This window comes from Pogoniulus pusillus, chromosome W (genome assembly GCF_015220805.1).
Source record: "Pogoniulus pusillus isolate bPogPus1 chromosome W, bPogPus1.pri, whole genome shotgun sequence".
Classification (NCBI taxonomy): Eukaryota; Metazoa; Chordata; class Aves; order Piciformes; family Lybiidae; genus Pogoniulus; species Pogoniulus pusillus.
Window position 1 is genome coordinate 10,584,446 of NC_087308.1, and position 13,498 is coordinate 10,597,943.

Genomic DNA, 13,498 nt, shown 5'->3' on the forward strand with positions numbered 1-13,498 from the left:
ATCCATCCTCCAGAGCAACCGCTACGTGTGTTTAGAGCCCTGCTTCCTGGAAGTGACCAAAACCACCATCTGCTGATGTTTGCTTTTCCTTCTGCATGCGGCCTTTGCTTTTGCTTCACATGATTAAAATTGCTTCTATCTTACTACAGGTCTTTTGTTATATTTTCCCCTCTCCCCTATCCATCTAAGAAGAGGAGTCATAGAGTGGATTTAGTAGGCATGTGGTCCCCATCCAGGGCCAAACCACTATGGATGGCAGAATGTGAGAGAGCAACTAGAATATATTTAGATCTGCTTAGGGTGGGAAGGAGAACAAGTTGAAAGCATGTGGGTAACAATTAAAGGACAGGCCAATACGGGTGACATCATAGCAAGCGTTTACTATAAGCCACCCAATCAGGAAGAGGAAATCAATGAGCCTTTCTACAGACAGCTTAAAGTAGCCTCATGATTACATGCCCTGATGATCATGAGGGACTTCGGCCACCCTCATATTTCATAGAATCAACCAGGTTGGAAGAGACCTCCAAGATCATCCAGTCCAACCTATCCCCCAGCCCTAGCCAGTCAACTAGACCATGGCACTAAGTGCCTCATCCAGTCTTTTCTTGAACACCTCCAGGGACAGCGACTCCACCACCTCCCTGGGTACCCCATTCAATGGCAAATCACTCTCTCTGTGAAGAACTTCCTCCTAACATCCAGCCTATACTTCCCCTGGCACAACTTGAGACTGTGTCCCCTTGTTCTATTGCTCCTTGCTTGGGAGAAGAGGCCAACCCCCACCTGGCCATAACCTCCCTTCAGGTAGTTGCAGACAGCAATGAGGTCACCCCTGAGCCTCCTCTTCTCCAGGCTAAACAACCCCAGCTCCCTCAGTCTCTCCTCATAGGGTTTGTGTTCCAGGCCTTTCACCAGCTTTGTCACCCTTCTCTGCACACGTTCCAGCAGTTCAACATCTCTCTTGAATTGAGGGGCCCAGAACTGGACACAGTACTCAAGGTATGGCCTGACCAGTGCTGAGTACAGGGGAAGAATAACCTCCCTTGTCCTACTGGCCACACTGTTCCTGACACAGGCCAGGATGCCATTGGCTCTCTTGGCCACCTGGGCACACTGCTGGCTCAGCTTCAGCCTACTATCTACCAGTACCCCCAGGTCCCTTTCTTCCTGGCTGCTCTCCAGCCACTCTGTCCCCAGCCTGTAGAGCTGCTTGGGGTTGTTGTGGCCAAAGTGCAGAGCCCTGCACTTGGCCTTCTTAAATCTCATCCCATTGGCCTCTGCCCACCCATCCAGCCTGTCCAGGTCCCTCTGCAGGGCTCTCCTACCTTCCAACAGATCAACACCTGCTCCTAGCTTGGTGTCATTTGCTGGAAAGGTCACACAGTGAGGCACAAACAGTCCAGGAGGTTCCTGCAGTGCACTGATAATAACCTTTTGACACCAGTACTGGAGGACCCTATGAGGAAAGGTGTGCTGCTGGTCTTTGTGCTAACAAAGCAGGCCTAGTCATGGATGTGATGGTTGGAGACAGCTTTGGCTACAGTGACCATGAGATGGTGGTGTTCAGGATCTTGCAAGGAACTAGCTGGGTAGTAAATAGAACTGCAATCCTGGACTTCAGAGACCTACTTGGAGAAATCCCATTTGTTAGTACTCTAGAAGGTGAGGGGGGTAAAGAGAGCTGATTAATATTCAAGCACCACCTTCTCCAAGTACAGGAAGTGCCTGAATCTTTTGGCAGTGTCAGAGGGCAGCAGAGACAACCTGTATGCAGTGTGACCAGACGAATGATCTGCTCAGCCAAGTGGCAGAACTGGAAAAGGAGGTGGAAAGGATAGGGATCATCAGGGAGCCTGAACAAGAGACAGACTGGTGGAACCAGGCTCTGCTGTCTTTTAAACACTTGTCGGAAAGTATCCTGAATCAAGGGGCACCTGTATCCTGCCCCTGTCAGGCCAAAATTTAAATTAAGAGTGGAGGCAAGCTCATGGTCGAGGCAGGAGAACTCCATCCTTGCCCACCTCACCATCTCCCTGGTACCTCTGAACAATAGGTATGACACTCTAGTTGAGAAAGACCAGTCAAATGAGGACATGGATGATGCAATCCACACTAGAAGTGTCTTTGCAGTTGTAATAGCCCAGATTATGACCACAACCATGAGGAAGAAAAAAAGGGTTATAGTTGTGATTCCCTTCTGAGGGGAAGAGAGGGTCACATATACTGGGTAGATCCTCCTCATAGTGAAGTCTTTGAACTAGATGTGAAGGAGGGGGAAAACCGTATCAGGCTTGTCTCTGACAAGATGTGGAATGACACACCAGGGTTCGATGGACACAGTGCTAGTAAGGGACTTCAACCAGTTGTCCTGAGGCACACTGCAGCACAAAATCTTACAGAGATGGGCCAGGGGCTCCTTGAGGTAGTAGGAGCCAATAGGGAAACATCACTGGAAAGCAATTAAGGGGGGGTTTCTAAAGTGACATGGCCGACAGACCATCTAAAGTGCCTCTACATGAATGCACACACCATGAGCAACAAACAGGGGGAGTTAAAAGCTACCACACTGCTGGAAAGCTACAATGTGGTGGCCAATACTGAAATTTGTTGGGAATGAATCCTACGACTGTAGCATGGCTATTGATGACTACAAGCTGTTCAGAAGGGACAGAAGAGAAAGGAGGCAAGAAGGAATTGCCCTCTATATTAAAAATGGCTACAGCAGGAAGAGATGACCCTAACAAATAGGCACAAGGAAGTTGAAAGGAATTAGAGACCAAAGCAACAAGGGGAACCTTGTGGTTGGTGTCTACTACAGGCCACCTGATCAAAGGGAGTTGACTGAAAAAGCTTTCTTACTCCAGCTACTAGAGGCATTGTGATCACAGGCTCTCATCCTTCTGGGGAATTTCTACCACCTTGAGGTCTGCTGACACACACAAGTCTATGGGACCTGAAAAAAAATATCCCAGGGTCCCAAGTGAACTGGTTGATATAGTTGCCAAGCCACACTCCATGATATCTGACAACAACTGGCAGTCAGGTGAAGTCCCCGGTGACTGGAAGAAATGAAACATTACACCCATTTCTTAAAAGAGTAGAAAGGAGGACACTGGGAACTACTGACCTGTCAGCCTTACCTCAGTGCCTGGGAAGATCACAGAGAACAAGAAGGTGATTCAAGACAGCCAACATGGCTTCAAGAGCAAATCCTGCCTCACCAATCTAGTGGCTTTCTACAATGGAGTGACAAGGGAATCACAGAATATTAGGAGCTGGAAGTGACCTCCAGAAATCATCAAGTCCAACTCCCCTGCCAAAGCAGGATCACCTAGGGCATGCCTCACAGGAATGCATTCAGGCGGGTTTTGAAAGTCTCCAGAGAAGTAGGCTCCACAACCTCTTTGGGCAGCCTGTTCTAGCGCTTCATCATCCTCACTGTAAAGAAGTTTCTCTTTGCTGTTGAAGTGAAACCCTCCTGTGTTCTAGCTTGTACCCATCATTCCTTGTCCTATCACTGGGCACCACCAAAACTAGACTACCACCTCCATCTTGACATCCACTCCTCAGATATTTATAGACATTGATATGATCCCCTCTCAGTCTTCTCTTCAAGACTAAACAGTCCAGCTCCAGCATTTATCTTCTCAAATACATCCTTCCCCATCACAAAACTGATTCTGGCAAAACCAAGCCATTTTGACAAAAAACACACAATAGAGACACAATTTATTAACACGCTTGAAACTCACTTTTCTTTTACACCTTATCCTTGCAAAAACTACTTCCATCAACTTACAGATCAAGAACTTTCAGTCAACTACAGACTCTACAGCAAGGCAACTGATTCTAACCTTATAACCAATACAAAATTAACACTTAAAACATGTTAAATGGGGGCTAAAAGAAAAACATTAAACCAAGAAAAAATAGGTTCCTATAAAAAAGTACAGATGTTGCTGCTTTATATCTTTGCACCTTCGCTGTTTTTCCCTTCTTCATATAAAAAGGTATTTGTGTCAACAATGTAACATTATCACCAACAGCTTCTTAGATTTTTTTTTTAAATATGCAACTTCAAAAAACATGGATATATTGAAGTGCTGTGGCTTGAGCAATAGGCCCCAAACCAAAGTAGATCTCTAGATGGACATCCCAACCAAACATTAGATATTATTAGTATCAACTCATTAGGGAAATATGTATTAACGTTAGCATCTATTATCAGTTCACAAGATACAGGTGCTTATTAATGAAAGATGTAGCTCAGTGAGGATGAAATGTCATGAGGATGTATTCAACTTTCCTTACTTAGAAAGAGACCATCAAGGCCATGCAGTCAGACTTTGTGTGGAGGTGTGTGATCAAATCCAAATAGATAAAAACACTCCCTTGGTTCCTCCCTGGGTCCTAGCCAGGCTCTGGGAAAATCCAAGAGGAGGGTGAAATCAGAGGTTTCTGCATTTAGAATCACACAAATTTGTTTATTCAACAATATAAAAAGCTGGACCCTCTTGCAGCAACTTCGGAAGCCTCACCTACAAATGGATGTACTGTGTAGGACTTCCCAATTGCCGGGAAAGGTTTTCCAAACCCTCACTGCAACCAGGGCTCCCTCAGCAATTGTGGATCTGGATAATGGTAAAGTATTGGGGCAATTGGTGATGCATCTTCCTTATTCACTATTGCTAACCCTATGTAGTAACGAATAGGTGCATTACATTGATATATTTTACCTTTGTTATATAATCATTATTGATCCTGGTTGTACTATTTTGCTTGCTTTCTTTAATGTGCAAGTATAGATTTACCTCTTTCACTTGGTGTCTGTGCCCCTTGTGCTAACTTAAACGATTTGCAATACATAGATTGGTGTCACAGACAGGATTGAAAAGCTAAATGCATTGTGTGAAGGTTAGGATTTGTGCTTAAGCAGAGATAAAACCTCTTGATGTTTAGCAAAGGTAGAAGTTCTTAGAAAATCCTGAACGAGATTTTTTTCACTTGAAATCCCACCATTCAGCAATACATATACCTACTTCCAACTTTTAACAAAGCCACACTTAATGTTACTTCCATACTTTGATTTCTGATGACAAATAGAAAGACTGAGAAAAACGTTATTCCCCACGCTACAAAATCTAACCCACTAGAAAAACCTCAAAACGTAACCTCTCTCAATCAGAAACACATTGGTACAAAAATGTTTTGATAATTCTTCTCCTTTATTAAAACACAGGAACACTGAACAACACCTCATATGCCTTTTGCAGCTTTAAACAGTACAATCTAATGAGTCCACATTCTACTACTCTGGATACTGTGTATGTCTATCACAGCATCAGTTTACAGCATACTTTCTCCAACAGTCACCAAAAAAACCCTTTTTATTATCCCTTATTTTACTCACTATAGTTAGCATTTGCCTCATTATCTGCACAGGATGCAGATAATCCAACAACCCTACACACCCTCTTTGAAAACAAACAAACAAGAAACACCCACCAAAAACACAACTCAACCCCCCTCCCCTCAAAAAGTCATCCTCACCACCACAAGAAACAAACACAAATCCACATCTTAACCAGAGAATAACCAAGAGGATTTGATGCCTTTACTAGAAAAATAACATTAGTAGATTGAGGCAAAACTAGTTTTAGATAGGCAAGCACATTTAGTAACAAAATGCTGCAGCTATACACTGAATAGCTATCATACTTACTCTAGTTGAGCATCAAGCTACCAACCCTCCATCCACAAGTCAGTATTATTACTTACAAACATTTAAGTTTTCTAGCATATTGCTTCCAAAACATTAATCTTAAATAATCTCTATTGCTTTTTAAAAGATTATTCTCACAGCTCTAGGAGAATCAAATTTACATATGAAGAGAGGTGCTAAATTTAGTTCCTAGGAGAGCAAAAAATATCATTTCAAGATATAACACGGAACTACATAATATTTTATACTAGTGTGACTACCCATAAGAGGTAGAAAAACAAACAAGTTTCCTTATGATTACAAATTACTACTCTACATAAATACCCTTATTTAATTTTTCCTCTCCATTCTTTCTTAATCTTCAATTGTCTCCTTCATTTCCCCAAAGCAAAAACAAACAAATAAACCACAACAGAAGAACAAGGACAGACACAAAATAATTGTATGACAACCTCTCTAAAAAAGTTGCTACTGTATTGGCACGTTTCCTCTTCTAGAATCACAGAATGTTAGGGGTTGGAAGGGACCTCTAGAGAGTATCTAGTCCAACCCCCTTGCCAAAGCAGAATAACCCAGGGCAGGCCACACAGGAACACACCTAGGCAGGTTTCGAAAGTCTCCAGAGGAGACGACTCCACAACTTCTTCAGGCAGCCTGCTCCAGTGCTATATCACCCACACTGTAAAGAAGTTTCTCCTTGTGTTGAGGTGCAACCTCCTGTGTTCTAGCTTGTACCCACTGTTCCTTGTCCTACCACTGCTCATCACCAAAGAGGCCATTGTCTTCATCTTGACACCCACTCTTTCAGATATTTATAGATGCTAATAAGATCCCCTAATACAAAACTAAAAAAAATATATTACTTCTCAACCCATCAAAGCTACCAAGAAACAAACTACACTTGAACAAGGCTATGAAGACTGCATAAACTTCTTCCCGATCCTGATAGCACAACTGCTGCACAACCACTCCACACATTCCTCTTTCATTATACCAAAACAGACCACACCCCAAGCCACTTTCCCTGAATGCCACCCTTGCATCACCTCCCCTCAAGCACTCCTCTCCCTCTGTGCCTCATGCCCCACAGTCCCTTCTCCTTATCCCCACCCTAAGAAATATGAGAGTACTTCCCCTCAAATAGAGGGTATCAGGTCAAGCTTGCCTCTCCTTCCCCTCCTGCAGTCTTTCTCCCTTCTCGTTACACTATTCACAACTTCCAGGACACAGCAGCAAGCCATCCTGACTCACACTATCTATCCCACTTACACCTTTGTCCTTTCTCCCAAAACAGATCCAGGCCCAAGCAATGAAGTAAAAGGAGGAAAAATAAACAGCTCTCCTGCGTCGATGTCGGACACACTCCTGATCCGCGGCGAAGGAAGGCCCGAATCGTAGGCTAGTGAGAGGTGACAGACACCAGGCCTACTTCAGGCTGCAGCAGGCCCTTCAAACTCAGCGAACACAGACCTGGAGTGCGTGCTTAAGTGGCGACAGAGAAGGAACTTGGGACCTACCCATAACGGACATGGCCACCACCTCCCCTCCCGCGACACTGCAAAGCGAGACTTGGCCACCACCTTCCTCCTCCCACCACAACCACTTTCTGCCAACTCCACAGGCCCCGCTCTTAGTGACGGCGCCGCCATGTTGACCCACCTCACACGGCAGCACGCGAAGCTGTACAGGGCTCAAAGAACATCTCAGCTCTTCTCTTCTCTCCTCCCCTCACCCCCCCTCCCCCCCTCCCCCCCTCCCCCCCACCCCCCCCACCCCCCCCCGCGGCCTTGCGTCTCCTCACCTTCATGTCTGGACATCCTAATTTTGAGTCTGCAGCCCAGGCCTGTCCCTAGGCTTCCGGTGGGTGCTCGAGCGTTGCTTTAATCTAGGTTCCCCTCGTACCTTACGCACTGACCCACAACGAAAAATAAACAACAAAAAAGGGGGAGAAATAGGGGAGTGATGTAAAGAGATATCCGTTCCAACGGCCCCAGCCAGCTAGCTAGCCGGCCGGCCTGCCTGCCTACCTACCTGTGTCTCTCTGTCTGTCTGTCTGTCTGTCTGTCTCTCTCTCTCTCTCTCTCTCCTTCTCCTTCTCCTCCTCCTCCTTCTTCTTCTTCTTCTTCTTCTTCGTCTTCTTATCCTCCTCCTCCGCCCCCCCCCCCCCCCCCCCCACCTCCGTGTCTCGGTCTCTCTGTCTCTCTCCCTCCCCCCCCCCTCTTCTCCTCCCTCCTCTTGGCGAGGGCGGATCCACTAGCAACGACTTCTCAGGCGCTGCGAAGCTTACACTTCCTCTTCCGTCGCTTTAACCACCCCTCTTCCTGAGTTCCCGTCTCTGTTCCGTCTTTTATTGTTACTGTAAGAACACTGATTCCTTGCACTCCTCAGCTCTTTCTCAACCGAAGTTCAAGGTCTCCCCGAGTTTTTTTTCTCCATCTGTTGTTTGGGGTTTTTAATACCTTCTTTTTTTTAACCTTTTTTTCATTCCTGCTTTGTCCAGTAGTCGCTGCACGCAGGGAGGAGGAAGTACACAAGTGAAAGGAGGGTCGGCACCGCTCAAGGCAAGGAAAGACACGGGGTTGAGCGCAGTTGGATGGTGCTCTCTTCCTCCAAACTGGAAAAGACTGCTCTCTCCAGACATTCACTAGAGAGACAGCCTCCTTCCTTATTTCGGTTTCTGACAACTGCCCGTATGCCGCATGAAGCAGGGAAAAGAATCTCCCTGCTTCCCCCTGTTGTAGAAGACACTGCTGTTGCCGGATGCACAAAGATCTCCCTCGTCCCCAAGTAAAGATACCAGAGAAGGAGGAATGAAAGAAACCCAACAGCAGCCTTCAGGAAGGGGACAAGTTCAGCGAGGTGTTTCATGGTACTCCCCATTCTCTCCCCTTTCAAATGTGAATTGCAACTCCCCCTCTGTAATTCGGGGTGATATAGCAAGTGGTGATGAATCTGTCACATGCCTTGATGCTTCCTGTCTGATTCCTGCTGTTTGACTCCTGCAATGCTGGGAGTGCTCAAGTAACTGTTTAATCAGCCAAAAGGGCAGGCCACCCTGCTTGCAACAGGTACCATATTGTACAGGTGTCTTGATAATTCTTGATGTTTCTGCTTAGGCTGCAAAGTGCTGAGAGGTGAAAAGAGGGTGACATTTTGGCCACATGTGATGGTTTAGGTGTTCCCCACCCCCCCCACACACTATAGAAATCACCCAGACTAGACTCAGTCGGCTCTGGGAATATAAATGAAGCTATTTATTTACAGCTAGCACAATATACAAGCAGATATTTACAGTATATACAGTTATATACAGAAATATACAAGGTAAAAGGTAATACAACTCCCCTCCCAGAAACCTGAGTCTCCAGGAGGGGCTCTCAACCACCCCTGCACCTTCCCCCTGCCCCTCTCAACCTTACCCCAGTCCTAAGGAAGAATAGAGGTTCGGCCAAGAGGTTAAGAAGCAAAGGTGAGTGGAGGGTGTGTTAGAGAGATGTAGCTCAGTCAGTGCCCAGCCAGAGTGAGTGAAAAATGGCGAGAGTGTTATATAATGTTTTCATTTTTTTCTTCAGCAAGACTGTGAGTGAAGTAGACATGGCCATTGTTTTCCTTTCACAGCCTATGATCTAGTTCTTCTCACCAAAACATTCTAGCTAGCTTCAAACTAGCACACCACAGTAACATGCGGATTTGTCATAAGTGAATTTCATAGTATCATAGTATCATCAGGGTTAGAAGAGACCTCACAGATCATCAAGTCCAACCCTTTACCACAGAGCTCAAGGCTAGACCATGGCACCAAGTGCCACGTCCAATCTTGCCTTAAAGTGCCCCAGGGACGGCGACTCCACCACCTCCCCGGGCAGCCCATTCCAGTGTCCAATGACTCTCTCAGTGAAGAACTTCCTCCTCACCTCAAGCCTAAACCTCCCCTGGCACAGCCTAAGGCTGTGTCCTCTTGTTCTGGTGCTGGCCACCTGAGAGAAGAGAGCAACCTCCTCCTGGCCACAACCACCCCTCAGGTAGTTGTAGACAGCAATAAGGTCACCCCTGAGCCTCCTCTTCTCCAGGCTAAACAATCCCAGCTCCCTCAGCCTCTCCTCATAGGGCTTGTGCTCAAGGCCTCTCACCAGCCTCGTCGCCCTTCTCTGGACACGCTCAAGCATCTCAGTGTCCTTCCTAAACTGGGGGGCCCAGAACTGAATGCAGTACTCGAGGTGTGGTCTGACCAGTGCAGAGTACAGGGGCAGAATGACCTCCCTGCTCCTGCTGACCACACCATTCCTGATGCAGGCCAGGATGCCACTGGCTCTCTTGGCCACATGGGCACACTGCTGGCTCATGTTCAGGCGGGTATCAATCAGTACCCCCAGATCCCTCTCTGTCTGGCTGCTCTCCAGCCACTCCGACCCTAGCCTGTATCTCTCCATGGGGTTGTTGTGGCCAAAGTGCAGCACCCTGCACTTGGAGCTATTGAACGCCATCCCATTGGACTCTGCCCATCTGTCCAGGCGGTCAAGGTCCCACTGCAGAGCCCTTCTGCCTTCCAACTCAGTCACATCTGCCCCCAGCTTGGTGTCATCTGCAAACTTGCTGATGACTGACTCGATGCCCTCATCCAGATCATCTATGAAGATGTTAAAGAGGATGGGGCCCAGCACAGATCCCTGAGGGACACCACTAGTGACTGGCCGCCAGCTGGATGTGGCACCATTCACCACCACTCTCTGGGTCCGGCCCTCCAGCCAGTTCCTAATCCAGCACAAAGTGTTGCCATCCAAGCCATGGGCTGATAGCTTAGCCAGCAGTTTGCTGTGGGGGACAGTGTCAAAGGCCTTGCTGAAGTCCAGATAGACCACATCCACAGGCCTCCCCACATCCACCAAGCGGGTCGCCTGATCATAGAAGGAGATCAGGTTAGAAAGGCAGGATCTGCCCTTCCTAAACCCATGCTGGCTGGACCTGAGCCCTTTGCCATCCCTTAGGTGCGCTCTTATCACCCCCAAGACAACCTGCTCCATCAGTTTCCCTGGCACTGAGGTCAGGCTGACGGGTCTATAGTTCCCTGGTTCCTCCATCCGACCCTTCTTGTGGATGGGGACCACGTTGGCCATTTTCCAGTCTCCTGGGACCTCTCCGGTGAGCCAGGACTGCTGGAAAATGATGGAGAGCGGCTTGGCCAGCTCAGCTGCCAGCTCTCTCAGCACCCTGGGATGGATCCCATCTGGTCCCATGGACTTGTGGGTATCCAGATGGCTCAGCAGGTCCTGAACTAATTCTTCATGAATTTCCAGGGGAACACACCGCTCCCTGACCCCATCCCCCAGTTCAAGAGGCCATTCTTCTCCTCCTCCTTCCTTACTGTTGAAAACTGAGGCGAAGAAGGCATTCAGGACCTCAGCCTTTTCTACATCATCAGTTATAGTATTCCCCTCCTGGTCCAGTAAGGAGTGGAGGGTCTTCTTGCCCTTCCTTTTAGCGTTGATAAATTTATAAAAGTGTTTTTTGTTATCCTTCAAGGAAGTGGCCAGCCTAAGTTCTAGCTGGGCCTTAGCCTCTCTAATTTTTCTCCTGCATAATCTGGCTACCTCCTTAAACACGTCAGGAGAAGCCTTCCCCTACTTCCAGAGGTGATACACCCTCTTTTTTTCCCCCAATTCCTTCAGGAGCTGTTTACTCATCCAGGCTGGTCGCCTTCCCCGCCGGCTCATCTTTTGGCACATGGGAACTGCCAGCTCCTGTACCTTCAAGAGCTCCTGTTTAAAGTAGGTCCAACTATCCTGGACCCTTTTGTTCTCGAGGACTGCTGCCCAGGGGACTTCGGAAATAAGTTTCCTAAGCAAATTGATGTTTGCCCTCCGAAAGTCCAAGGTGTAGGTTTTGTTGTAGTGCCTCCCTACCTCCCTGTATATTGAAAATTCCACTAACTCGTGATCACTACACCCCAGGCAGCCTCCCACTGCCACATCTCCTACCAGCCCTTCTCTGTTGGACAGCAGCAGGTCAAGCTGAGCTTGACCCCTAGTAGGCTCACTTAACAGCTGGGACATGAAGCTGTCCTCCATGCACTCCAGAAATCTCCTGGACTGCCTCCTCTCTGCTGAATTAAGTTCCCAGCAGATATCTGGCAGGTTAAAGTCGCCCACCAGGACAAGATCTGATCTTGAGACAGCCTACAGCTGTTTGTAAAATATCTCATCTGTTTCCTCATCCTGGTTGGGTGGTCTATAACAGACTCCAACCAGGATGTCAGATTTATTAGTCCTCCCTCTGATTTTAACCCACAGGCTCTCAACCCCTTCATCCCTCACCTCAAGCTCAGTGGCATGGAGTGACTCCCTAATATACAGAGCCACCCCTCCTCCTCTTCTCCCTTGCTTATCTCTCCTGTAGAGATTATATCCCCCCAGTATAGCAGTCCAGTCATGCCTGTCATCCCACCAAGTTTCTGAAATGGCAACTATATCATAGTCACCCTGGTGGACCAGGACTTCCAATTCCTCCTGCTTGTTACCCAAGCTGCGTGCATTGGTGTAGATGCACTTCAGCTGGGCTCTCGATTCCCCAGTTGTCCTTAGTTTCCTTTCCACTCTCTCCTTCTCAGAGAGAGTAACTGCCTCACCCACCCCCTTCAGACCTAGTTTAAAGCCCGCCCAATGAGCCCTGCCAACTCCATTGCCCGGACTCTCCTGCCCCTCCTAGACAATTGCACCCCATCACGATCAAGTAGGTCCGGCGCAGTAAAAGTTCCCCCGTGGTCAAAAAACCCAAAATGCCACCGCTGGCACCATCCCTTGAGCCATTTATGGATATCGTAGGTTCTGCTGTTCCTCTCTGTGAACTCCCCTGCCACAGAGGGAACTGAGCAGAACACCACCTGTGCACCCACCCCATCTATCAATTTCCCCAGGGCCTTAAATTCCTTTTTAATTGCCCTGGTCCCCCTCTTTTCAATTTCATCCCTGCCAGCCTGTATCACCAACAAGGGGTAATAATCAGAGGGGTGTATTAGGTTAGGGATTCTCCTGGTGATGTCCCTAACCCGGGCACCAGGAAGGGAGCAGACCTGCCTGTGAGACGGGTCGGGACGACAAATGGGTCCCTCTGTCCCCCTCAAGACAGAATCTCCAACAACTATAACCCTTCTCTTTTTCTTGTTTTTTGTGGAGCTAGTCACCACAGTTGGTGGCGACTGCTCCACCCTAGGCAATGACACAGTTGGATGCTCCTCATTGTTCTCACCCTCTGTACCCTCTGTATGCAGGGCCTCATACTTGTTGTGCAAGGGCAGAGGAAGAGGAGGAGAGGGTCGGGGTGGATTTCCCTTACTACCCCTGACAGGGATCTGTACCCATCCCTCACTGTTTCCAGGGGCAGATTCCTTAGCAGGGGGGATCTGCAGAGCCTGCACCCACAGATCCAGCTCCCTTTCATTCTCCCTTATTGACCTGAGCCTGGACACTTCGTCCTTCAGCTCGGCCACTTCGTCTTTCAATTCCGCCACCAAGGTGAGAAGGAAGTTCACCTGCTCACACCTGGTGCAATTGTTCTCCCCTTCCCCTTCAGCAGCAAGTGAGAGGCTGTAGCACTCCCTGCATCCAGTGGCCTGGACTCCTGTGCTTTCCCAGGTCACGTCAGTCTGTGTGCACATGCTCCTCCTGCCGTTTGTAGCACGAGTGACATGCGTAGTGCACAGTGATACCGACACTCAGGAACAGGAGGAGAGAAAAAAAAAAAAAAAATCTCCCAGCCACAGGCAGGCTAGCTTTTCAC

General features: G+C 47.9%; 1 protein-coding gene across 1 annotated transcript in view; it reads right to left on the reverse strand.

Moving 5' to 3' along the window:
* Positions 1–7,758, reverse strand: part of LOC135192836 (E3 ubiquitin-protein ligase KCMF1-like) — a 269,542-nt gene extending 261,784 nt beyond the window's left edge. The window contains exon 1 of the mRNA XM_064176212.1: positions 7,527–7,758. Coding sequence (XP_064032282.1) covers positions 7,527–7,542 — 16 coding nt within the window. The 5' untranslated portion in view covers positions 7,543–7,758. The remainder of the gene's footprint in view (positions 1–7,526) is intronic.
* Positions 7,759–13,498: the final 5,740 nt, after the last annotated feature.